Genomic DNA, 23,434 nt, shown 5'->3' with positions numbered 1-23,434 from the left:
TTTTTTCAGGATACAGTTTGTGCAAGTATACGCCTTTCACAACCCGCCCTTTCAGGTCAGAGTGGCGCTGGCAACAATTGGGCCAAGGGCCACTACACCGAGGGTGCTGAACTGGTGGACTCGGCGCTCGACGTTGTGCGCAAGGAAGCGGAATCCTGTGACTGCCTGCAGGGATTCCAGCTTACCCACTCCCTGGGCGGTGGTACTGGATCTGGCATGGGCACACTGCTCATCTCGAAGATCCGTGAAGAGTACCCCGATCGCATCATGAACACCTACAGTGTAGTGCCCTCTCCAAAGGTGTGTGACATTATCTGCAGGAGCCAACTTCAGCATCTTTGAAGCAAATCAAACATGACATTTTGGTCTTGCTTTATAAGGCGTCTTCCTTGAATTTTGATTAGTCGTTATGCACAAAGTTCTCATTCTCTTCCTGCGGCTACCACTAGGTTTCGGACACTGTCGTCGAGCCCTACAATGCTACTTTGTCAGTGCATCAGCTTGTGGAGAACACCGACGAGACCTACTGCATCGACAACGAAGCACTCTACGACATCTGCTTCCGGACGCTTAAGCTCACGACTCCCACCTACGGAGACCTTAACCACTTGGTTTCTGCAACGATGTCTGGTGTGACCACATGCCTGAGGTAAGTATTTCGCAGCTTCATTCAAGGGGTCACTTAAGCGCCTCATGCATGTTCATAAAGAGCCCAAAGAGGTCGACACCATCCGCCGAATTGTTAGTTCCGACGGTAGTGATCGGTTCATTATGGAACAAGCACTGCAAAGACTGCGGTCGCCAAGGTCTTTTACAAAATATTTAGAGTAATACACTACAGCTAATCTCCATGTATAAAGTGCATGTGGTGGCAATATTTTAAGAAAATACAATGACGAGCAAGAAAGCAAATAAAAGCACCCTCACCGTCCGCATAAAAACTAACAAACACCGCACCTGCTATAGCCAGCCAAGCAGCTGCTCAAGGAAGCTTTGAAAAAAACTTCAAAGAAAGTGAATTTGGCAACGGCAGCAATAACGAGAAGGCGGCTGCCGTCGGGAATAATGGAGCGGCGCCTAATCTACGGCATGCGATTGCACACATTGGGAATAAAATGGCCGTGTTTCACCACTGTACCTCAGAAACTCATGAGGCGAAAAGGTAAATTAAGGCCTCGCGCTGTAAATGATGAAAAACTACTCTGTTCAAAAAGCAAACATCTCAAATCTCTTGGAAATAATTTAGGTGCGTGTCAGTGGAGAATGCTTTTTGAACTGTTTCTCCTTTATAAAGCGCACATTTATCTCGTTCAGCTCCTTAATCCTAGCGTACAGGACCTCCATATAAAGCCTCACGTACAGTGGAATCAGTTATCCCAGTTTTCTCTTCGGGAAAAGGGAATACACATTCCCACGTTTTGGTATGGAAGTTTTTCCTCGATAAATAGTGGCACTTTCTGAGGAAGTTGGGAGCAGAGTACCACATTAGCGTGCTGAGCAGTCAGTATGGAATACTGGTTGCCATTGTTGGGGGATGGTGTTTTAGGGCCTGGAGAACTATCACTTAATTTTAAAGTGCCACGACAACCGGCAGACCGGTGAAGTTAATACCCATCGATGTTCTCCTAATGTAGTAATTTGTATAACCTTTGAAGCTGGATACGAAGCAGTGTCCATGTGAAGAATCCATTTTTATTTTTTGTGATTTTGCCAATGAATGGAAACAGCAACAGAAGAAATCTTGTTACCTTACTGGAGCTGGTTTGTTTCTCCGCCGTTGTAATTTGGCTGAGGCAAATAACAGGCATGCAGTTTCAATGTTCTCTAGAACAGACTGGCAATGTGTAAACTATGTCACTTCTGAAATTTCCATGAGTTCGTTCTTTCATTGGGCTTCGTTCTCTGCACTGGCGTGAAGAGAACTGAATTTAAAATTTGATGACCCGATATTCAAAAGCTTTGAACGAACAGCGGCAACAATCGCGACATTCTACAAGATGCCTCCACTGACCATTGTAGCTGCTTTATAATCTTACCACAATCTTGTTCTGACTGCTCCCAAACAAGAGCGCCCAACATACCTCTGTAAATTCTCTCTCCCCTTTTGAATTAAGCGGGCTTCTAATCAAGCACCGTCCCATTCCTCACAGATTTCCTGGGCAGCTGAATGCTGATCTTCGCAAGCTGGCCGTTAACATGGTGCCCTTCCCTCGCCTCCACTTCTTCATGACTGGCTTTGCTCCACTCACGTCTCGCGGCTGCCAGCAGTACCGGGCTCTGACTTTGCCAGAGCTGACGCAACAGATGTTCGATGCCAAAAACATGATGGCTTTTTGCGACCCCCGCCACGGTCGTTACCTGACAGTTGCTGCAGTCTTCAGAGGCCGAATGAGCATGCGGGAAGTCGATGACCAGATGCTCAACATCCAGAACAAGGACTCGAGTTACTTCGTTGAATGGATCCCGAACAACGTAAAGACAGCTGTCTGTGACATACCGCCTCGAGGTCTGAAGATGTCTGCTACTTTCATTGGGAACAGCACAGCCATTCAAGAGCTTTTCAAGCGGATCTCCGAGCAGTTTACAGGTGACCATCGTGTTTGATTTGAAAGTGCTTCTTAAAAGCACATGCTTTCATTGTAGGTACCCATTGCTGTCGATTTTCTGGTACAGCGCATTTTCGGGGACAGTTCTAGGAGTGTGACCCCGCCTGCTTGATATATTATTTTTTTGCAGCTATGTTCCGCCGCAAGGCCTTTCTGCACTGGTACACCGGAGAGGGCATGGACGAGTTTGAGTTCACCGAGGCCGAGTCCAACTTGAACGAACTAGTGTCAGAATACCAACAGTACCAGGAGGCCACCCCTGAGGACGAGGAGGAATTCGAGGAGACCCAGGCAGAGGCCTAGTTTGTGTGCAGTGCTTTTTTTCTTTCGGTTTACAATAAAGTGTCTGTTTGTCATGGATCCTTGTTTTTGAGCCAGGTGCTTGTGCACTTTAGTATGTCGTAGGCCCTGACTGCGTCACAAGCATGGTCACGCAAAACAGCTAAACCTTACTGTATTGCAATGTGCGCACATCTGTAAATAGCCGTGTGACCGGCGTTTTCGGCATTTTGACGAAACTCTAAAATCTGTTAAAATCTTCTCATCGAACCACTTTTAGAGCGAACGCAAGGTGATCTTAAGAAAAACAAGTTTTGATGAGCTATTATTGGTCTCGGATACTTCCTGTCTGATGATGTGGCAAATTCTCTGTGCTGTCGAAACTGATACGAGACGAGACGGTTTTTAGAACATCGCTACGGAGAATACATTTAGCTTATTCTCAGTGTTACTTGACTGAGTTTTTTTGGCGTATTATCTAGCCATCTTTTGTCTCATATTTTTACGATTTTTAACAAAAATTTCAGTGACGGGATCTTCAATACTAGGACGATTGAATCACATTCCTTGAGAGACTCTTCTACTTGAGGCAACTAAAACACGCTGAGAAGACGCCGACAGGACATCAAGTAGCATTTGAGGCTGCTTGACCAATTCATTGTTCAGCGATAGTCGAGCTCCTCGGGGCTGCTGAACCTGTAGCGATCGAACCACAAGGCCCATATCTCGTCCTTCTGTGAGCGGCATAGCCCTAACCTGGGACGCAGCGCAGAAAGGATCGTCGTCAAAGGCTTTGGCGATTCGCCACTGTGAGGAGCCCTCAACCCTTAATACTCATCGAACATTGTCCGTGTTGAATTCTGCGCTAATGATTAAGAATCCCTCAGCGCGGTGTCCACAGAAACGGAGGGCAGGTGCTTTGGAAGCCATGCGAGCTTTCGTGATCTGAAAGCCCTATGGTTGGAGGCGGGAGCGATATTTCCGGCGAAGGTCTGGGGTAAACAGCTCTTTGTCTCTATAGCAGTTTAGCGTCAGCATCACCAGCTCTTAACGTGATAGCGGTAAAGGCCCCGTTCACCCGAAAATCCAGTGCCGATGTTCGTGTTTTCGGTGTCGTGAGTGAAAAATCGCAAGCTCTTGATTGCCCAGGTATTGAATGTCCAGGTATTTTTGGATGCAAAGTAGAGAACGACCGTTTGCATATATGGTAATTAACCGATTGCGCTACCGCGTTATACCCTTAGGGCGGAGCTTAAGTGATCCTTCCAAGTTTTGCATGGCAGGTAGGAAAGCGCTTCCTGATGTCTCTGAGGGGCTCAAGTATGTCTCCGTAGTAGGTTTGCATTACAGAATAGGTTCCCACTTCGTCGACTACCGCTTGGTTTTATGACCGCGAGCTGTGGCGTTCGTGATTTGATTCCCGGTGTGTAGAGCCCATGTCATGGTAAGTGCTTCTCAGCTGGTACCCCCATGGCGGAATATTTGGGAAGCCTTCTCGATGGGGCTACCGCTGGTGTAATTACGACTGATTGTTGTCTGCGAGTCGAGGTTACTGTCAAGGATCTGTGCCATCTGTTTCCGTCGGCGACTGCGAGGATTTTCGTGGTCAAATAGCATCCAGGTCGCGGCAGTGTAACGCGAAATCCGGTGACAACTCTTGCACTACTGGAGTGGAACTCGTTTCATTTTTATCGCCTTACCGTAATATCCGGTATACAGTCCGCACGCAGTGTATAGTCCGCAACACACGATTTTGGCTGCATATGGATTGTAAAACTTTTATTTCCAACAGTTTGAGAGGCTTTAGGCCCCTCGCCTAAACGACAGCCAGAATGTCCTGGCTTGTGGCGGCGTCTTCGGCCAGTTGTACGACCTTTGTCTGAATCATCAGATCGGTGCTGAATAGGAGAGCCTCCCATTGGTCAAGCGATAGACTTTTTTTCCCTCCAGGGGGCAAAATGGTATTTCCAATATATATGGTTGAGATCCGCGTTGTGGTGACATAGCTTGCACACATTTGATTATTGGGACGGATAACAAAGACTACACAAAACTGGGTTCTGGAATGTATGAGTCCGGAGACGGCTGATGAGAAAAAAAATACTACACTTTCCGCACTCGTTACATACAATATCAGAATCAGGCGTGCGAACAGCACATAAAATTATATTTGGCGCAGTTCAAGTATCAAAAAACGTGGCAATAGAGTAAGCGTCGCGAACTTTGTGCCACATTCAGCGATGCTGAAAAAGAAAAAAATGCTGTGCAGTGCATGTATACAGATGGTCCGCAAAGCGCAAAATATAAATTTTTTAGCATGTATAACTCGCAGACTGTATACCAGAAACAATAGAATATGTTACAGAATTTCTGCCCCTCCCCCTAAAAGAGCCGCTTGCTATATATATATCAAATTCTTTCTCAGTATACAGAGGAAATGCTAGGCATCACATGGGAAGGAAATATGCTACAGATTAAAAATTACGACCTACACTGCTCTCATCATCCTCGTCCGTAGCGTTTTCCTCGTTCCATTTACTGACAAGCACAAGGCACTCCGAGCGTATTCAAATTCTAAAGCTTCATTTAGGTAAGCACAACGAATGAATGAGTCAAATAACATTTATTTACTTACATTCAACCGCATAAACGAACAGTCCGATCAGTGTTTATATTTTTTAACGGCAAGCTCATGATTCACCCGAAGATGAGGAAGACGAGGTTTGCGACGTTCCGCGATGTGTTCATCTCTAAAAACCCAAATTTCCTTTAAATATTATAAGGCACACTTTTTACGCGCTTCTTTTTGCCTTCGCCAGATTCTGAGCTGATCTCTCTTTATGGGAGTGTCATTAACCTTGCGAGACCAACGACAACCAAAGACGGTTGACCACAAATCACCTACTCCTTCAGTGCAGATGCCCGCCGCGGTGGCTCAGTGGTTAGGGCGCTCGACTACTGATCCGGAGTTCCCGGGTTCGAACCCGACCGCGGCGGCTAAGTTTTCATGGAGGAAAAACGCTAAGGCGCCCGTGTGCTGTGCGATATCAGTGCACGTTAAAGAACCCCAGGTGGTCGAAATTATTCCGGAGCCCTCCACTACGGCACCTATTCATTTCTTCTTTCACTCCCTCCTTTATTCCTTCCCTTACAGCGCGGTTCAGCTGTCCAACGATATATGAGACAGATACTGCGCCATTTCCTTTCCCCCAAAAAACCAATTATTATTATTATTCAGCGCAGATCGGGTTTGGGGTAGGTGTCGCATTTGTAAATATACCAGCGCAAAACGTAAGCCCACGTTACGGCAGAAGGGAAGACATTACGACAGATCCATTGCTCTCCTCACTGTAGTCGCGTCTCTTTTTGTGTACTCACTTCGTTTTTACAATGCGTGAGTATCGTTACAACTGATCCTGGTTGGACGAGCGTAATGGAAAAGCCTGCTCGATGCTGTGGGCATCTTGGAAGCCTTAACGCGGGAAGCAACGCGCAAGCTGTGCAACATACTCTGAAAAGCTGTTAAATTGTATGTACTGAATTTCGCGAGATAGGGGTCACAGTCATGTTCTCACAAAAAAATCCTCAGCATATTTAATACAGTTAATGAACAATTTCAAGCGTAAGGAGGCCCATACCAAATCGCACTCAGCTTGCCACCGTTACAAATGCTGGTAAGGGATTGTCTGTATTGCTGTTGGGGCCTGATGTTTAATTCACAGGAAGTTATTTTAAAACCTGTTTTGATGCACAGCACGCGGAAGGCGCAAATGCAACCATTTTTCGCTTAATTTTGTACACTAGGTATGCGGATATCCATGGCTATTGAGGAAGGCTCCAATTTTACCCCTCTGACGTTATGTTAAGGTCTGTTTACACAATGAACCCCATATAGGAGACGCCGCAGTGCCTTTGGCGGTCGTCTGCTGATACCAAGGTCGCCAGTTCGATTCCTGCCGCGGCGGCCATATTTCGATGGAGGCGTAATACAAAAATACCCGTGCGCTGCAGCCACAAGTGGCGCATGTTAAAGATCCCCATTTTGGCTAAATTATTCTGCAGCCCTCCACTACGGTGTTCCTCATACCCTATGTGTCGGTTCGAGACGTTAAACTCGACAATTAAAAAAAAATAAAATCTTGAGACCAATTTTTGTGTCGCGAAACAGGCTTTGCGTGACGTTCTACTTTCAGTTCGTAAAGTTCGCGCCTGGCTCGTATCTGGCCTGGCCCCGGTTGTTGTTGATGATGATAATGATGATGATTTTGGCCTCTGGTTGAATGGTACGTACCCACGGTAGGGGGATTGGACAGGGTACATTGGCCCCGGTTATCTGCGCACCAGGGGTTCCAGCAGAAATTCCGATATCCTTTTTTCTGACGGCGGACCCCGGATCCTTGGCTGCCATGTTGGTGAACGTCGCACAGTGAAATGTGATGCGCGTGTCTAACCCTGTTATCAGCACTTGTGATGCTGGAGGTCGGAGCAAGCGGCTGTAAGTGGATTAGGCATACGCACGGCCTGTCGCCGTGCTACGTTCACCAACATCAGACAATTGTCCGCGGGCAGTGTGCATACCTAACGCACCGAAAGCAGAACGCAACCCGGACCAAGGAACGGCAAGAGGCCCGTATTGTGAATCCACATTTACTAAAGAATTCCATGATCCATCAAAAGTATCGATCATGTACCTAGTAAAATCACTGCCCGGATGAACAATTTCTGCGCAAATTGTCTGTGTTAATAGCTTGCTGTTCACCAGGCATATATTGGCACATAGCCACCCAATCTGAACCTGGCAACGTTTGGCAGAAGGTTAGGTGGGCGGATGAGATTAAGAGGTTTGCAGGCATAAGGTGGGCGCAGCTGGCAAAGGACAGGAATAATTGGAGAGCCATGGGAGAAGCCTTTCTCCTGCAGTGAGCGTAGTCGGGCTGATGACGACGATGATAATAGTGACCCACCCAAACCCCCAACCCAACCTCCCATACCCACACCCAACCCCTTCCTCCCAATGGGAAGCCACTGTTTCGAGAGCACAAACCAGGATGACCAGCGCAGACTGATCGACCAGGCAACCCCGATTGGAACAGATAATAAGGCCCTGGACTCAGGTCTCTAACCTCTTGGGGCTACAGTCAGGCTGCTGCTGCTGATGATGATGATAAAATAGTTTTCCAATCGGTCGGTAACATTCAAACTTTAGAACCGACCGCACGCGCACAAATCGAAAGGTTAGAAAAGTTAAAAAAATATGCTGCAGAATGCACGTTAGTTCTTTCGAGCGAAACCAATTTCGAGCACCGAAAAAAGAAAGTAGAAGAGGCCGAGTTTGCCCCTGCAGCCTGTTGAGAGAACCCCGTTGTGCCGGAAGCTTTGCGAAACGAAAAATAGTTCGCGTTGTACGGCGCATATCCTTTACACGGCACCGTGTACGTGAACTGAAGGCCTTATATATAACCTCTGAAACGCATTTACCATGGCAGGAACAGGCTGCGGCACTACTTTATGCGCTATTGAGTCGACACGCGTACACATAGGAACAGAGTTGAGGAAGAAGTGAGCGTTGATGCGGCGCAAGGCTACAAATACGTGGGCCCTTGACCCAGGCAGGCAGTCGGCATCTTGACAGCTTAGTCTCGGAGTGGCATCGAACATGCGCGAGATAGTCCACATCCAGACAGGCCAGTGTGGCAACCAGATTGGGGCGAAGGTAAGCCACCTCTACCACCTCGTGGGTTATTTCACGGCTCAGGGGATCGCGGTTGCCATTCGGTCCCAGTGCCGGTCCCGGCGCGTTTTACGTTGGTGATTATGTTGCGTCCTAAACACCACGTACTAGAATCTCGTTTCAGGATACGGGTGAAAGCAATTGCCTGTGAATCAGTCGCGGCTTTTACCAGACGTACTGCTTTCGTTCTAAGTTGTGGCCTCTTTGCGTTGGACAATGTTGAGCCCTAGCTAATGCTCATCGAATCTCTTGTTCTTGACCACTCCTTTCGCTCACACCTTTTAATTACTGCTCGCGCTTTGAGAGCGTTGAGATATTGTTGTTGTTTTATGGCATATAGCTCAGACTTTATTCCCGGTTGTAAAAAAATTCGAGACAATCGGTCTTGGCGGAGAGGTGACATGGAACAGTTTTATGGCAAATGACTGCCGCAAAGCGATCGGCGAGGATTCTTTGCCGGAATTTTTTTTCGCACGACCTAGTTTTCGCGTATGATGCAATTCAAAAGCCTCAAGTGATCTTAGGCCCTGCCGGGTTTCCGCCATCAGCAAGACACATGGCGGGTGAGAATCGATGGCAGTTGACGAGTTGACTACAAAAACCAGTTGACAAGTGGAACTGTAGCAGTTATGTTGCTTTCGCTGTGAATTACAGCCTCTAAATATGCTTTGACTGCCGCCACTGCGCGATGTGACGCCACTCTGATTACTGAAATCTTTTCCCGTCTGCAGTTTTGGGAGGTGATTTCCGATGAGCATGGCATCGATCCAAGCGGGGCGTACCATGGCGATTCGGACCTCCAGTTGGAGCGCATCAATGTCTACTACAATGAGGCCTCCGGTACGCGTCTGGCTGTATTTCGGTTGATAATTTCACACTGAAGCTTTCCCGTCGAGTTGATGTTGCCTTGCGTCTGTTTCGCACTGCTAAGCATTACGGAAATTTGCCGGGCCGTTTGGCACATGACTTCAACAGAAACAGCAAGCGAAAGACAAAACCGAACGCTGTGTGTATGGTTGTCCCTTATTCTCGGTCCTGCCTTAATAGCGTTGTTTGTGCTGTTAAGCTGATATCTGGCCTGTCAATAGAGCTTCTTCAACGGCATGCCTTTGCTCTTCAGGCTTTAAATTCTACAACCGATCGCGCAAATCTAGTTAGGTCAAAGTGCAATGTCTAGTGACCTCTTCTGTTTGCGGCATGTTATGTTAGGCCATAGCAGGATTTCAGGTTGCATTGCCACAAGTCCCGCAGGGATTAGCTTGAAGGTTCTTGGCCAAAGGCTTTTTTCTCATAGGCAAAGAATGTTCACAACGCGATTGAGTTTTTAATAATAATATTAATTGGTTTTGGGGGAAGGAAATGGCGGAGTGTCGGTCTCATATATCGGCGGACACTTGAACCGCGCCGCAAGGGAAGGGATAAAGGTGGGAGTGAAGGAAGAAAGGAAGAGAGAGGTGCCGTAGTGGAGGGCTCCAGAATAATTTCGACCACCTGGGGATCTTTAACGTGCGCTGACATCGAAAAGCACACGGGCACCTTAGCGTTTTTCCTCCATAAAAACGCAGCCGCCGCGGTCTGGTTCGAACCCGGGTTCTGAATTTCCTCGTCAGGTTTGACGAGGACATAGTACGTCTCCCCTCTACTACGTTTCCTCTTGCTGCAGTGAGTTTGTAAGGAGTTTTTAACTCTATGTTTGCTAATACCGCCGCTGTGCTTCATTTGGAAGGGGCTCGATCATGACATCCATGATTCGGCGGACGCATTTCTATGGAGGCGAGATCATAAAGAGCCGTGTGTTCTGCGATCTTATTGCGCGTAAAGTAACCCGAGGTGGTGCAAATTTATCCAGAGGCCGGCACTACTGCGTTGATGACAGCCCATGTACAGTATTCGGAATGTTAATCCCATATAGGACACCGTAAGTTTAGTAATACGAAACAGAAGCGAAACAGGAGTCGCAACAGGACGTTAATTTAGTGACATCATTTTGATCCACCTCAATTTATCTATCAACATTTCACCTTCTGTTTTTCTGCTGAAAGATATTTAAATATATTATTATTAAATATAACTGGATCTCCTGTTTGAAGGCCGGGAGGTGGCGCAAGGACCTAGTAGTGCCGCTTTTATTTGCTATGACACCTACAGTTGGCGCGCTCCATTTTCATTTCTTTAACTGGCTTTGTTGTGACGCAGGTACTTGTAATAACTGCACGGTATCTTTGTTGCCGCTAAGTGATATTTGTTTTTTGTTTGAGGAGGTAAATACGTGCCTCGGGCCATCCTGGTTGACTTGGAGCCGGGAGCCGTGGACGCCGTCCGCTCGGGACCGTATGGACCACTCTTCCGGCCGGATAACTTTGTGTTCGGTAAGGGGCTTCTCGGCTTAAAACCTAGTACATAAACACACCCACAAGAGCGCACAGTATAGACTAATCTTTAAAGCGCACAACTGGCTAAATTTGTACCCACATCTCTGTACGCACAGCGAATCCTCGCTCAGTATAATCCAGTCCGAGTGGCAGTCAGTTTAATACAGCCACGCAATCAAATACTTCAAGTTTGATCTATGGACATTCTCATCAGTTCCTTGCGAAACCTAGGCCGCCAAGATTGAGACGCAAGCTTGGTGGTTCATCAAGAATGTAGTGCGCCGTGAAAAGAGCTTATTACGAGAGAGGGAATACATGGGCCATTTCGAAAATAAAATGAATTGGAATAGAGGATATACAAGGCAAAAGCTGTCGGCGTTCAATGTGTTCATTGACGTGGACACCGTTCTAGACGCTTAAGGAAGTGCGTAAACTGGCTCCCCGGGTCAGTGGACGCTTCACTCGCTCTTCTACGTACGTGACGATGGTGAAGACATGTGGGCTGCATACATTAATAATAATTGGTTTTTGGGGAAAGGAAACGGCGCAGTATCTGTCTCATATATCGTTGGACACCTGAACCGCGCTGTAAGGGAAGGGATAAGGGTGGGAGTGAAGAATGAAGAAAGAGGTGCCGTAGTGGATGGCTCCGGAATAATGTCAACCACCTGGGGATCTTTAACGTGCACTGAAATCGCACAACCTACGGGCTCCTTAGCGTTTTGCCTCAGTAAAAACGCAGCCGCCACGGTTGGGTTCGAACCCGGGAACTCCGGAGCAGTAGCTGAGCGCCCTAACCCCTGAGTCATCGCGGCGGGTTTCTGCATACATTAGCACTGATAACTTAGTGGTAGACACGCGGCACTGCAGTAATAGGCCGCAGCGTTCATTGGGTGATCAACCTCTCGCGATCATCAACTGCAACCTGCCACAGAGGCAGGGTGAACGCGCTGCATATCAAAAGTGCGGAAGGCAATCAAATGGGGTTTTAAAGTGAAGGCTTTACTGGCCGCTAACTTGGGATTTCGCCCTGGCGGTGCTCCGAGGAAGCACATAACGTCACAACGTGCGGCTCACCGCGCATATTTCTTTCTCGTTCCCTAGTCACTACTGAGCATGAGCCACTAGTAGCATCGAGCCACAGGTGTCCGCCGCTGCGCAGCGCCACGCCTTTCCTCAAAATCCAACTTTCAATTTTCAGTTTTCTCTTTTTTCTTTCCCTCCCTCCTTTATCGCTTCCTTTACGGCGCGGTTCGGGTGTCCACCCATATATGTGAGACGGTTACTGTGCCATTTCCTTTCCTCAAATACCAAAGAAAACTAGTCAGCCGACGGTGTTCATAGTTCATTGGCGTTGAAAACTTTGAAAAGGCCGCTCATTTTCACGAAAGGATAGACGTAATAATTAATGTAATAATTGGTTTTTGGGGAAAGAAAATTGCGCAGTATCTGTCCCGTATATCGTTGGACACCTGAACCGAGTCGTAAGGGAAGGGATAAACGAGGGAGTGAAAGAAGAGGTGCCGTAGTGGAGGGCTCCGGAATAATTTCGCCCACTTGGGGATCTTTCACGTGCACTGACATGGCACAAGATGCGGGCGCCTTAGCGTTTTTCCACCATAAAAATGCAGCCGCCGCGGTCGGGTTCGAACCCGGGAACTCCGGATCAGTAGCCGAGCGCCCTAACCACTGAGCCACCGCGGCGCACAACCGGCTCCGTGGGTCAGTGGAGACCTAAATCTCGCTTTCATGCACGTGGCGCTGGTTTCCAACTGCAAAAGACTGCTTTGATTGCGTTCCCCACACTGGATAGGCAGCGCGCCCTCCCTGCCACCCTGGGAGGTGGCACGCAGTTAATGGTTGATCGCGAGATCTTGATCAGCAAACGAACGAAGCGGCCTAGCTATTGCTGCAGTGCCGCATGTCAGCCACAACGCTGTCAGCGCTATTGCATTCAGGCCACATCTTTCTCCCACCATTGCCACGTGCATCAAATCACGAATGAGGCGTCTGCATATTCAGGCAGCCAGTTATGCGCCCTTCCTTTGTACAACTCCATCGTCGTCTAGAACATTGTCAACGCCAATAACACAGTGAACGCCGACACCTTTCGCTTTGTATTCCCTAGATTAACTGAGCTAATCCACATTAATTTTTTGCAGTTGCATGCCAACGCCACGTTACACGAAAGCGAAAGTGAGGTGTCCACTGACCCAGGTAGCCAGGTGTGCGCCTTTCAATTTCGTAAAAATGAGCGGGCTCTACGTTGTCAACACCAATGCACCAAATGAGCGCCGGCGGCTCATTTTTTTTGTTTTGACGAAAGGAAATGGAGCAGCAACTGTCTCATATATCTCGATGGACACTAGATCGAATGGATAAAGGCGGGATGGAAACAAGAAAAAAGAAAACTTGAAAATCGATTTTAAGGAAAGGTGTGGCGCGACGCAGCGGCGGAACACCTACGGCTCGGGGCAACTAGTGGCTCATGCGCAGCAGTGACTAGACACGCTTACCCGAAATGGGCCGCTGGCTATAGCATAGCGTAGCTCTCGCTACAAAAAAATTCCATCCGCCTTTGACACAACATCACATCACTCAGCAAAACGCATAGGTGGCGCATTACACAAAAAAGGGAGGCGGCCGTCTCCGGGGACAATCCGGCATAAAACAAAATATTACAGACAGATATAACACAGGAAATGAGCACAGCTGGCGGTTCTCCCTCCCCTGTGTTCATGTCATTTGTCACCCGTTTTACGTAGGGACTCGCTGGAGAGATTGTGTTCTGTAGCCGAGTACAATGCGAGCCATGACTTGTTGAATTGTTTGCAGACGTGAACATATATTTTCAACTTCTTTCACCCGTCGCATTATCGGGAACTTCCGCAAGCTGTTAACTTCAACTGTGTTGAGCGTTGTTTATCTCTCTTCTCGCTACCTGCACCACGCAGCATAAGTATTGTTTTTTCCACCCAGGGCATGGCTTTCTTTCATGCCCAGCTTTCTGGGACATCTACTACTTGTGCCATCTACCGGCAGTGGCGGCAACAGGGAGCGTAACTGAATGGGAAGGGGTACAAAAAAAATCGTAAAACGTGAACAAAATCACCTACAAAAATGCTTCGGGGATTTGTATAATATACACTTAGCTAAGGAATGTGCCGAAGTTTCTGTCCTGTGCTATTAATACACGAGCTTCCCAGCGCGTTTGAATATAATACGATGCTGCCTACGGGAGGGGGCCAAAGTTTTGGCATTTTTCCAGACTTTGAAACTGTATAGCACCGTAACACAGATAGATATCGAAAATGCTTCCCGGTTTTAGGTACCAAAATATATGGTGTTTAAAATGGTGTGAAACGATCTGGCATAGCTTTGATCAAGAAGCTTCCTGAGGCCTTTTAATTGAAACGTGATATTGCCTAAAATATGAAAGATGGCGCCCGGCACCGAGCTTCGCTGCAGAAGTGGTTCGGACTGCTGAAGTTACGTCCAATTCGACGCTTACCTTTTTATCGGGTGACTTTTGCCTTGCAGACAAGAACACATGTCAGAGCTCGAACCCAGTGTCTCGACCGGAGCTTTAAATAAAGAAAGTTGTTACGATGACCATGCATTAACGCAGCTACATAAAATATTCGCGGCTGTTCATATATGCTTGTCGTGGAGCAACTTTGCAAATTGTCAGCCCTTTGCTATTATCTAAAAAGTTTATTGGGGCGTGTGATCATGATATATTAGGGTATGAGGGCTAGCTCGCCTGAATTTTAGCTATTGTTGCTTTTAAGGAGCGTAGCGGCATTCAAACGGCCGACATTAAAAAGTATTCGCGGATATAAATGTTTAAGTTTATTCTTTTAATACTTATTTAAGAAAATTTGATATAGCTTTACTCAGATACATTCTGAAGCTGTTCAGCTGTTTTCGGGCAGAACACAAAATTTGGAGTCTAGAAGCAAATAGCGTCTAGATAGACGTTCAGGTTGTTACTGTCACGTTCACCTGTAATGCTTTCAAATTTGTGACTCTAGCGTTGTCCGAATATGGTGACTCGAGTTTGCACTTAGAGTTCTAACCTTGGTTCAGAACCTTTTGTTTTGGTCAACTAATTTTAATAAATGTGCTCGTTTCTATAGAAAATATATTAGTATGAATGTATGAATGAAAAATTTCACGCATGATCACTATTCATACTTTTATTGCTGCAGCTATTGGCGACTTTTTTTGCTGTTCTTTCATTCTGACTTCTGTAATATGCATGCATGATGTATTGCCGGGATCCATCCTGTGTAACACAACTGAAAAAGTGAGGCTTCGCTTTTGAGGTACGAAACTTCGCTTTTAAAGATACCGCGAGATACCGCCAACTTTTTTCCATTTTTGCAAACAAATTGGTGAATTTATTGTGTCCACTTCTGGGCTACGAAAAAGCACTTTTACATGGACGTCTTCAAGGAAGCATTTCATAACGGTATATATAAATGGTAAATATGGTGGCTGTCGCAATTTACGACGCTGGCAGTCGCTGCTACGCTGCTTCGTCGGCCGATTGTCATGATATCGCATTTAATTCTCCCGCACCTCCCAGAGTGACATCGCAAGGGGCCGCCAGGTGCAAGAGGGTTAACCACGGATTAACAGGGTTAGTCGCGATGTCATATCAATCGTCTGAAGCAACTGTCTTGACAGCCTCCTTTGAAGAACGTTTCCATCTGTCCTTTGAGGCTGGGCTGTAATCATTTTAAGCAATAAAGTTTTCTCTTTCACCAGTATAATAGATGAGTTGCGTTATCGCAAGCAGCATGCTTTTAAGATTCATCTTCTTCAAAATGCTATGAAAACGTCTAAAAAATTGACCGCCAACAGCAAGATCACAGGATGTCAAGGGGTATAAATTAGAGGGGGGAAGAAAAATAAAAAACAACTAAGTGTCCTGCCCACGCCAGTACAAATACTACACTGAGACTGTTAAAAGAATGAAAACTAGAAGTGCCCCCCGTTAGGACGGCCAATAAAAATCAAGAGAAACACCCCCACAAATACATTCAAAGAGAGGGAGAGGGGTGGGCGGTTGGGGGGTGGCAAAGTCTTGCACAGGGTGCCGGGTGATGTAAGCCCGGCTCAGGACCCAGCCGCTATGCCCACATTTCAGCGTACGCGAAATGCAACAACGCTGCGGCTGTTTACCCCCGGGGGGTGGAATTAGTTCGAAGCGCTCCAGTGCGCTGTCCCTCATAGCCTGTAATGGAACTAGTTTGTATAATTTCATTGTAGCTTTTCCCAGTTCCCAGGTTACTCTGCCTGCAGCAGCATTGATTTCCGCGGTCAGGTGAAAAACTAATTATACTGCACTGAACAATACTATCGCTTACTTTGGAAGCAGCAGCGTTTGGTAAATCAAACCAAATACAATTGTAATAGAGAGGTACAGCGCAACAAAAATAACCAGACTCTAAAATAATTGCATTCTATATTACAAAGTTAATGAGAATATCAAATAGGCGGGGATGTCATTATAGCAGGTGGGGATGTCTATAGCACGTAGGGGAAAGCACAATGTCAGCAAATTACCATGAATGAAGGGGAAGCCTTCGTAACGATAACACTCATGGGAAGTGATCTGTTACGTTTACAGTAATATTCGAAGCACTGGAGGTTATATTTCTTTTCTCCTATGCACCTTTGGGGAGGAAATCGAGCAAATGTAATAGGTCTATTTTCACGGCGTCGCTGTCAATAAACTTGCACTTGTCACAATATCTGATAGCTGGTGCGGAAGGGGTTATAACTTCCCCGCAAAAAGGCAAGGACAGGGGCTATATTGCCGACATAAAATATAATATTATACACTTTTTATACAACATTTCGAAACAAAATGTGAACAGTCAGAATCACAAAGCGTCATTACCTTGTGTTTATGTTACATGTACAACCAGAACGATGCACTCCGAACGTAATGAATATGAATATAACTAAACACACTTCACAGTAACATGGCATACAAAAGAAGCAATACTTTGCGAAAAGAATAAAGAACAAGGCAAACTTTTAATCGGTTGCCAAACAAAATGCGTCAGCAAAGAAGGACATACAAATGAACATAAATGATGGCATTGAATGTGCGTAGTACTGCTGTCGTCACTTTTCTCGAGCCTGTTTGTGCGCATTGTGCACTTGGTGCCAGTATCATATGATCTACGCCCGATACGACCAATCATTTTTCTTAAATTCGCTGCAAAAATTTTTCCTACTGCCCCCCAGAACTTAAAGGCGTGTGTGCATGTTCATTTTCAAAGCACCCCCCCCCCCCAAGTACTTTTTTAGCTGTACTGATTGCGTTATAAATCGGTTATCCATGGTTTGTTTACATAAAAGAATTTTCTTACGCAAGAGACAAGCCAACATATCATTTTAAAAGTGACAACTGCAATACTTACAAAACACACATATCACATTTATATTACACCAAAAAATTGCTCAGGGCATATATGGCAGGTCAACAGTCACATAATACAAATACACTATTTTTAGTACACACCGAACACTCCTTTAGAAGCAGGTCACATAAGGCATCAGGAACAGTACTCTTCATCTTCAAGCAGTGATGCACTTTCTAAACTAGAGGTACAACACAGCACTATAAATATAGGAGGAAACACGCAAAACTAAAAGGCACATCTCACCACATAACTGTTATCTCCTCCTATGGCTACAATCATTGCTTTTCTCTTTCTTTCCTTACAAGGTTGCGAAGTTTTTCTATTGATTTGACTTTCGTCGACATTCCCATAGCCCGAAGCTTCGTGCGCAATTCTCCTTCATCCATGTCGTCCACATTTTGTAGACAGTTTCCTTCGCTCACTTTTTCATCTGCACAGCGTAGCCTCTTCGCCCGTGTCTCTTGAATAAGTCCCTCAAACCAATACTCTTGGTCCCGCTTTTTATATGCACGGCTTAGTCTGATATTCTCGCTCACTTCAAGCCTTTTCGCCAGCTTCAGAGCGTCAGCGGGTGCATTCCACATGTTAGACTTCTCATGGTGTAGATGCTTTAGCACGTCGTTTTTTTCCTCTAACCCTTGGCACTTGAACCTTTCGTGCTTTGCGGAAGCGTGGTGCGCGAGAATATGAATGTATGGCTTAACTCTATCGCCACCATAGGCTTTGCAACCTTGGGCTCCTAATTCAAAGAACGTGTGAAAGAATTGTGAGGTTTCTCTTTCTATGCTGCGACCTTCAACATCAATTTCCAGGTGGTGCAAAATTTTCCGCATAAGCTTTCAAAGGAGCAAAGTTTTTTCCTCTGTATGAGGGTGCAATTTCCCGGCCAGTTTTTCAGGCAAAGCCTTTAGGAGGCGCTCACAATCGCCCCCCGATACCGACGTGAATGTTTTTCCCTTGTTTCCTTCATTGGCTTCCCAGACGTGAAATTTAATCCCACAGTTATTTACGGCGTCAACGATGTCCTGAACGTGTATGGTCATGCAACGTGGGTTGCGGACTTTTTCACGGTAATCTGTCTTCTGCTTCTGAAAGCAATCCATCTACAAGGCGGTTAACTATACTTAACTTCATGTGCAATACATCAGGAATTATTAAATCAGAGCCGAAGTTAAACAATGGCACGTTTTTCATCCCCTTGGCCTCTGCGCAGCAATCAGCTTTGATGTTCTCAAGAGTGCGGATCAAAGGAGGCTCATTAAAGCTCCTGTTACTTGTCAGAACTGAGCACCTTGTCTGTGGGTTTGCTCGACAAAATGGACAAGGATAGTGTGATGCAGCAGACTGAAGACCCTGAACAACAAGCAAAAATTTCAAATCTGACCCTAGACAGATGCGAATCGGAATCTCGTGGTCCCCTACATATATGCTATTCCTTCGTGCGACAACATTAATTTCTTTTATCAAATCCCGAAAAGCATCTCTTATTTCAAAATAACCTTTCGAGATCTCCGCCACACCGAGAAGGCGATGAAGGTTATGGCTTTGTAGGTGCCGCGTTTTGCAAATGATGACGAATGATAATCTTGTCCAGGCCATGCGTCTATTCACAACGCAGCCATCACCCTCTATTTTTACAAGGAGTGCCTCGAGGAGTTCTCTGTCTCTGAGTGGCTTTCCTTTATTGCATATTCCAGTACTGATTTTCTTCAGGATACAGTTTGTGCAAGTATACGCCTTTCACAACCCGCCCCTTCAGGTCAGAGTGGCGCTGGCAACAATTGGGCCAAGGGCCACTACACCGAGGGTGCTGAACTGGTGGACTCGGTGCTCGACGTTGTGCGCAAGGAAGCGGAATCCTGTGACTGCCTGCAGGGATTCCAGCTGACCCACTCCCTGGGCGGTGGTACTGGATCTGGCATGGGCACACTGCTCATCTCGAAGATCCGTGAAGAGTACCCCGATCGCATCATGAACACCTACAGTGTAGTGCCCTCTCCAAAGGTGTGTGACATTATCTGCAGGAGCCAACTTCAGCATCTTTGAAGCAAATCAAACATGACATTTTGGTCTTGCTTTATAAGGCGTCTTCCTTGAATTTTGATTAGTCGTTATGCACAAAGTTCTCATTCTCTTCCTGCGGCTACCACTAGGTTTCGGACACTGTCGTCGAGCCCTACAATGCTACTTTGTCAGTGCATCAGCTTGTGGAGAACACCGACGAGACCTACTGCATCGACAACGAAGCACTCTACGACATCTGCTTCCGGACGCTTAAGCTCACGACTCCCACCTACGGAGACCTTAACCACTTGGTTTCTGCAACGATGTCTGGTGTGACCACATGCCTGAGGTAAGTATTTCGCAGCTTCATTCAAGGGGTCACTTAAGCGCCTCATGCATGTTCATAAAGAGCCCAAAGAGGTCGACACCATCCGCCGAATTGTTAGTTCCGACGGTAGTGATCGGTTCATTATGGAACAAGCACTGCAAAGACTGCGGTCGCCAAGGTCTTTTACAAAATATTTAGAGTAATACACTACAGCTAATCTCCATGTATAAAGTGCATGTGGTGGCAATATTTTAAGAAAATACAATGACGAGCAAGAAAGCAAATAAAAGCACCCTCACCGTCCGCATAAAAACTAACAAACATCGCACCTGCTATAGCCAGCCAAGCAGCTGCTCAAGGAAGCTTTGAAAAACACTTCAAAGAAAGTGAATTTGGCAACGGCAGCAATAACGAGAAGGCGGCTGCCGTCGGGAATAATGGAGCGGCGCCTAATCTACGGCATGCGATTGCACACATTGGGAATAAAATGGCCGTGTTTCACCACTGTACCTCAGAAACTCATGAGGCGAAAAGGTAAATTAAGGCCTCGCGCTGTAAATGATGAAAAACTACTCTGTTCAAAAAGCAAACATCTCAAATCTCTTGGAAATAATTTAGGTGTGTGTCAGTGGAGAATGCTTTTTGAACTGTTTCTCCTTTATAAAGCGCACATTTATCTCGTTCAGCTCCTTAATCCTAGCGTACAGGACCTCCATATAAAGCCTCACGTACAGTGGAATCAGTTATCCCCGTTTTCTCTTCGGGAAAAGGGAATACACATTCCCACGTTTTGGTATGGAAGTTTTTCTTCGATAAATAGTGGCACTTTCTGAGGAAGTTGGGAGCAGAGTACCACATTAGCGTGCTGAGCAGTCAGTATGGAATACTGGTTGCCATTGTTGGGGATGGTGTTTTAGGGCCTGGAGAACTATCACTTAATTTTAAAGTGCCACGACAACCGGCAGACTGGTGAAGTTAATACCCATCGATGTTCTCCTAATGTAGTAATTTGTATAACCTTTGAAGCTGGATACGAAGCAGTGTCCTTGTGAAGAATCCATTTTTATTTTTTGTGATTTTGCCAATGAATGGAAACAGCAACAGAAGAAATCTTGTTACCTTACTGGAGCTGGTTTGTTTCTCCGCCGTTGTAATTTGGCTGAGGCAAATAACAGGCATGCAGTTTCAATGTTCTCTAGAACAGACTGGCAAAGTGTAAACTATGTCACTTCTGAAATTTCCATGAGTTCGTTCTTTCATTGGGCTTCGTTCTCTGCACTGGCGTGAAGAGAACTGAATTTAAAATTTGATGACCCGATATTCAAAAGCTTTGAACGAACAGCGGCAACAATCGCGACATTCTACAAGATGCCTCCACTGACCATTGTAGCTGCTTTATAATCTTACCACAATCTTGTTCTGACTGCTCCCAAACAAGAGCGCCCAACATACCTCTGTAAATTCTCTCTCCCCTTTTGAATTAAGCGGGCTTCTAATCAAGCACCGTCCCATTCCTCACAGATTTCCTGGGCAGCTGAATGCTGATCTTCGCAAGCTGGCCGTTAACATGGTGCCCTTCCCTCGCCTCCACTTCTTCATGACTGGCTTTGCTCCACTCACGTCTCGCGGCTGCCAGCAGTACCGGGCTCTGACTGTGCCAGAGCTGACGCAACAGATGTTCGATGCCAAAAACATGATGGCTGCTTGCGACCCCCGCCACGGTCGTTACCTGACAGTTGCTGCAGTCTTCAGAGGCCGAATGAGCATGCGGGAAGTCGATGACCAGATGCTCAACATCCAGAACAAGGACTCGAGTTACTTCGTTGAATGGATCCCGAACAACGTAAAGACAGCTGTCTGTGACATACCGCCTCGAGGTCTGAAGATGTCTGCTACTTTCATTGGGAACAGCACAGCCATTCAAGAGCTTTTCAAGCGGATCTCCGAGCAGTTTACAGGTGACCATCGTGTTTGATTTGAAAGTGCTTCTTAAAAGCACATGCTTTCATTGTAGGTACCCATTGCTGTCGATTTTCTGGTACAGCGCATTTTCGGGGACAGTTCTAGGAGTGTGACCCCGCCTGCTTGATATATTATTTTTTTGCAGCTATGTTCCGCCGCAAGGCCTTTCTGCACTGGTACACCGGAGAGGGCATGGACGAGTTTGAGTTCACCGAGGCCGAGTCCAACTTGAACGAACTGGTGTCAGAATACCAACAGTACCAGGAGGCCACCCCTGAGGACGAGGAGGAATTCGAGGAGACCCAGGCAGAGGCCTAGTTTGTGTGCAGTGCTTTTTTTCTTTCGGTTTACAATAAAGTGTCTGTTTGTCATGGATCCTTGTTTTTGAGCCAGGTGCTTGTGCACTTTAGTATGTCGTAGGCCCTGACTGCGTCACAAGCATGGTCACGCAAAACAGCTAAACCTTACTGTATTGCAATGTGCGCCCATCTGTAAATAGCCGTGTGACCGGCGTTTTCGGCATTTTGACGAAACTCTAAAATCTGTTAAAATCTTCTCATCGAACCACTTTTAGAGCGAACGCAAGGTGATCTTAAGAAAAACAAGTTTTGATGAGCTATTATTGGTCTCGGATACTTCCTGTCTGATGATGTGGCAAATTCTCTGTGCTGTCGAAACTGATACGAGACGAGACGGTTTTTAGAACATCGCTACGGAGAATACATTTAGCTTATTCTCAGTGTTACTTGACTGAGTTTTTTTGGCGTATTATCTAGCCATCTTTTGTCTCATATTTTTACGATTTTTAACAAAAATTTCAGTGACGGGATCTTCGTCAATACTAGGACGATTGAATCACATTCCTTGAGAGACTCTTCTACTTGAGGCAGCTAAAACACGCTGAGAAGACGCCGACAGGACATCAAGTAGCATTTGAGGCTGCTTGACCAATTCATTGTTCAGCGATAGTCGAGCTCCTCGGGGCTGCTGAACCTGTAGCGATCGAACCACAAGGCCCATATCTCGTCCTTCTGTGAGCGGCATAGCCCTAACCTGGGACGCAGCGCAGAAAGGATCGTCGTCAAAGGCTTTGGCGATTCGCCACTGTGAGGAGCCCTCAACCCTTAATACTCAACGAACATTGTCCGTGTTGAATTCTGCGCTAGTGATTCAGAATCCCTCAGCGTGGTGTCCACAGAAACGGAGGGCAGGTGCTTTGGAAGCCATGCAAGCTTTCGTGATCTGAAAGCCCTATGGTTGGAGGCGGGAGCGATATTTCCGGCGAAGGTCTGGGGTAAACAGCTCTTTGTCTCTATAGCAGTTTAGCGTCAGCATCACCAGCTCTTAACGTGATAGCGGTAAAGGCCCCGTTCACCCGAAAATCCAGTGCCGATGTTCGTGTTTTCGGTGTCGTGAGTGAAAAATCGCAAGCTCTTGATTGCCCAGGTATTGAATGTCCAGGTATTTTTGGATGCAAAGTAGAGAACGACCGTTTGCATATATGGTAATTAACCGATTGCGCTACCGCGTTATACCCTTAGGGCGGAGCTTAAGTGATCCTTCCAAGTTTTGCATGGCAGGTAGGAAAGCGCTTCCTGATGTCTCTGAGGGGCTCAAGTATGTCTCCGTAGTAGGTTTGCATTACAGAATAGGTTCCCACTTCGTCGACTACCGCTTGGTTTTATGACCGCGAGCTGTGGCGTTCGTGA

At 46.4% G+C, this 23,434-nt stretch overlaps 2 protein-coding genes across 3 annotated transcripts; both read left to right on the top strand.

The window, feature by feature from the left end:
* The first annotated feature begins 201 nt into the window (after window positions 1-201).
* On the top strand, window positions 202-2,966 carry LOC144112536 (tubulin beta-1 chain-like). Its single transcript, XM_077645342.1, has 4 exons — window positions 202-300; window positions 450-649; window positions 2,151-2,587; window positions 2,737-2,966. Exons 1-4 carry the CDS (start codon window positions 217-219, stop codon window positions 2,907-2,909), a joined length of 894 nt encoding a protein of 297 aa, XP_077501468.1. The 5' UTR covers window positions 202-216; the 3' UTR covers window positions 2,910-2,966.
* Window positions 2,967-8,337: 5,371 nt separating this feature from the next.
* Window positions 8,338-22,100, top strand: LOC144112541 (tubulin beta-4 chain-like). 2 transcript variants are annotated; one of them, XM_077645346.1, is made up of 7 exons: window positions 8,338-8,598; window positions 9,348-9,456; window positions 10,875-10,985; window positions 19,191-19,435; window positions 19,585-19,784; window positions 21,285-21,721; window positions 21,871-22,100. In XM_077645346.1, the coding sequence occupies exons 1-7, from the start codon at window positions 8,542-8,544 to the stop codon at window positions 22,041-22,043; spliced, it is 1,332 nt and encodes a 443-aa protein (XP_077501472.1). In that variant the 5' UTR covers window positions 8,338-8,541; the 3' UTR covers window positions 22,044-22,100. The 2 variants fall into 2 exon arrangements, with proteins under 2 accessions (XP_077501472.1, XP_077501473.1); XM_077645347.1 differs by having other exon boundaries at window positions 8,339-8,598; window positions 10,878-10,985.
* Window positions 22,101-23,434: the final 1,334 nt, after the last annotated feature.

This window comes from Amblyomma americanum, unplaced genomic scaffold, assembly GCF_052857255.1.
Source record: "Amblyomma americanum isolate KBUSLIRL-KWMA unplaced genomic scaffold, ASM5285725v1 scaffold_407, whole genome shotgun sequence".
Classification (NCBI taxonomy): Eukaryota; Metazoa; Arthropoda; class Arachnida; order Ixodida; family Ixodidae; genus Amblyomma; species Amblyomma americanum.
This window is presented reverse-complemented; position numbering and strand designations above follow the sequence as displayed.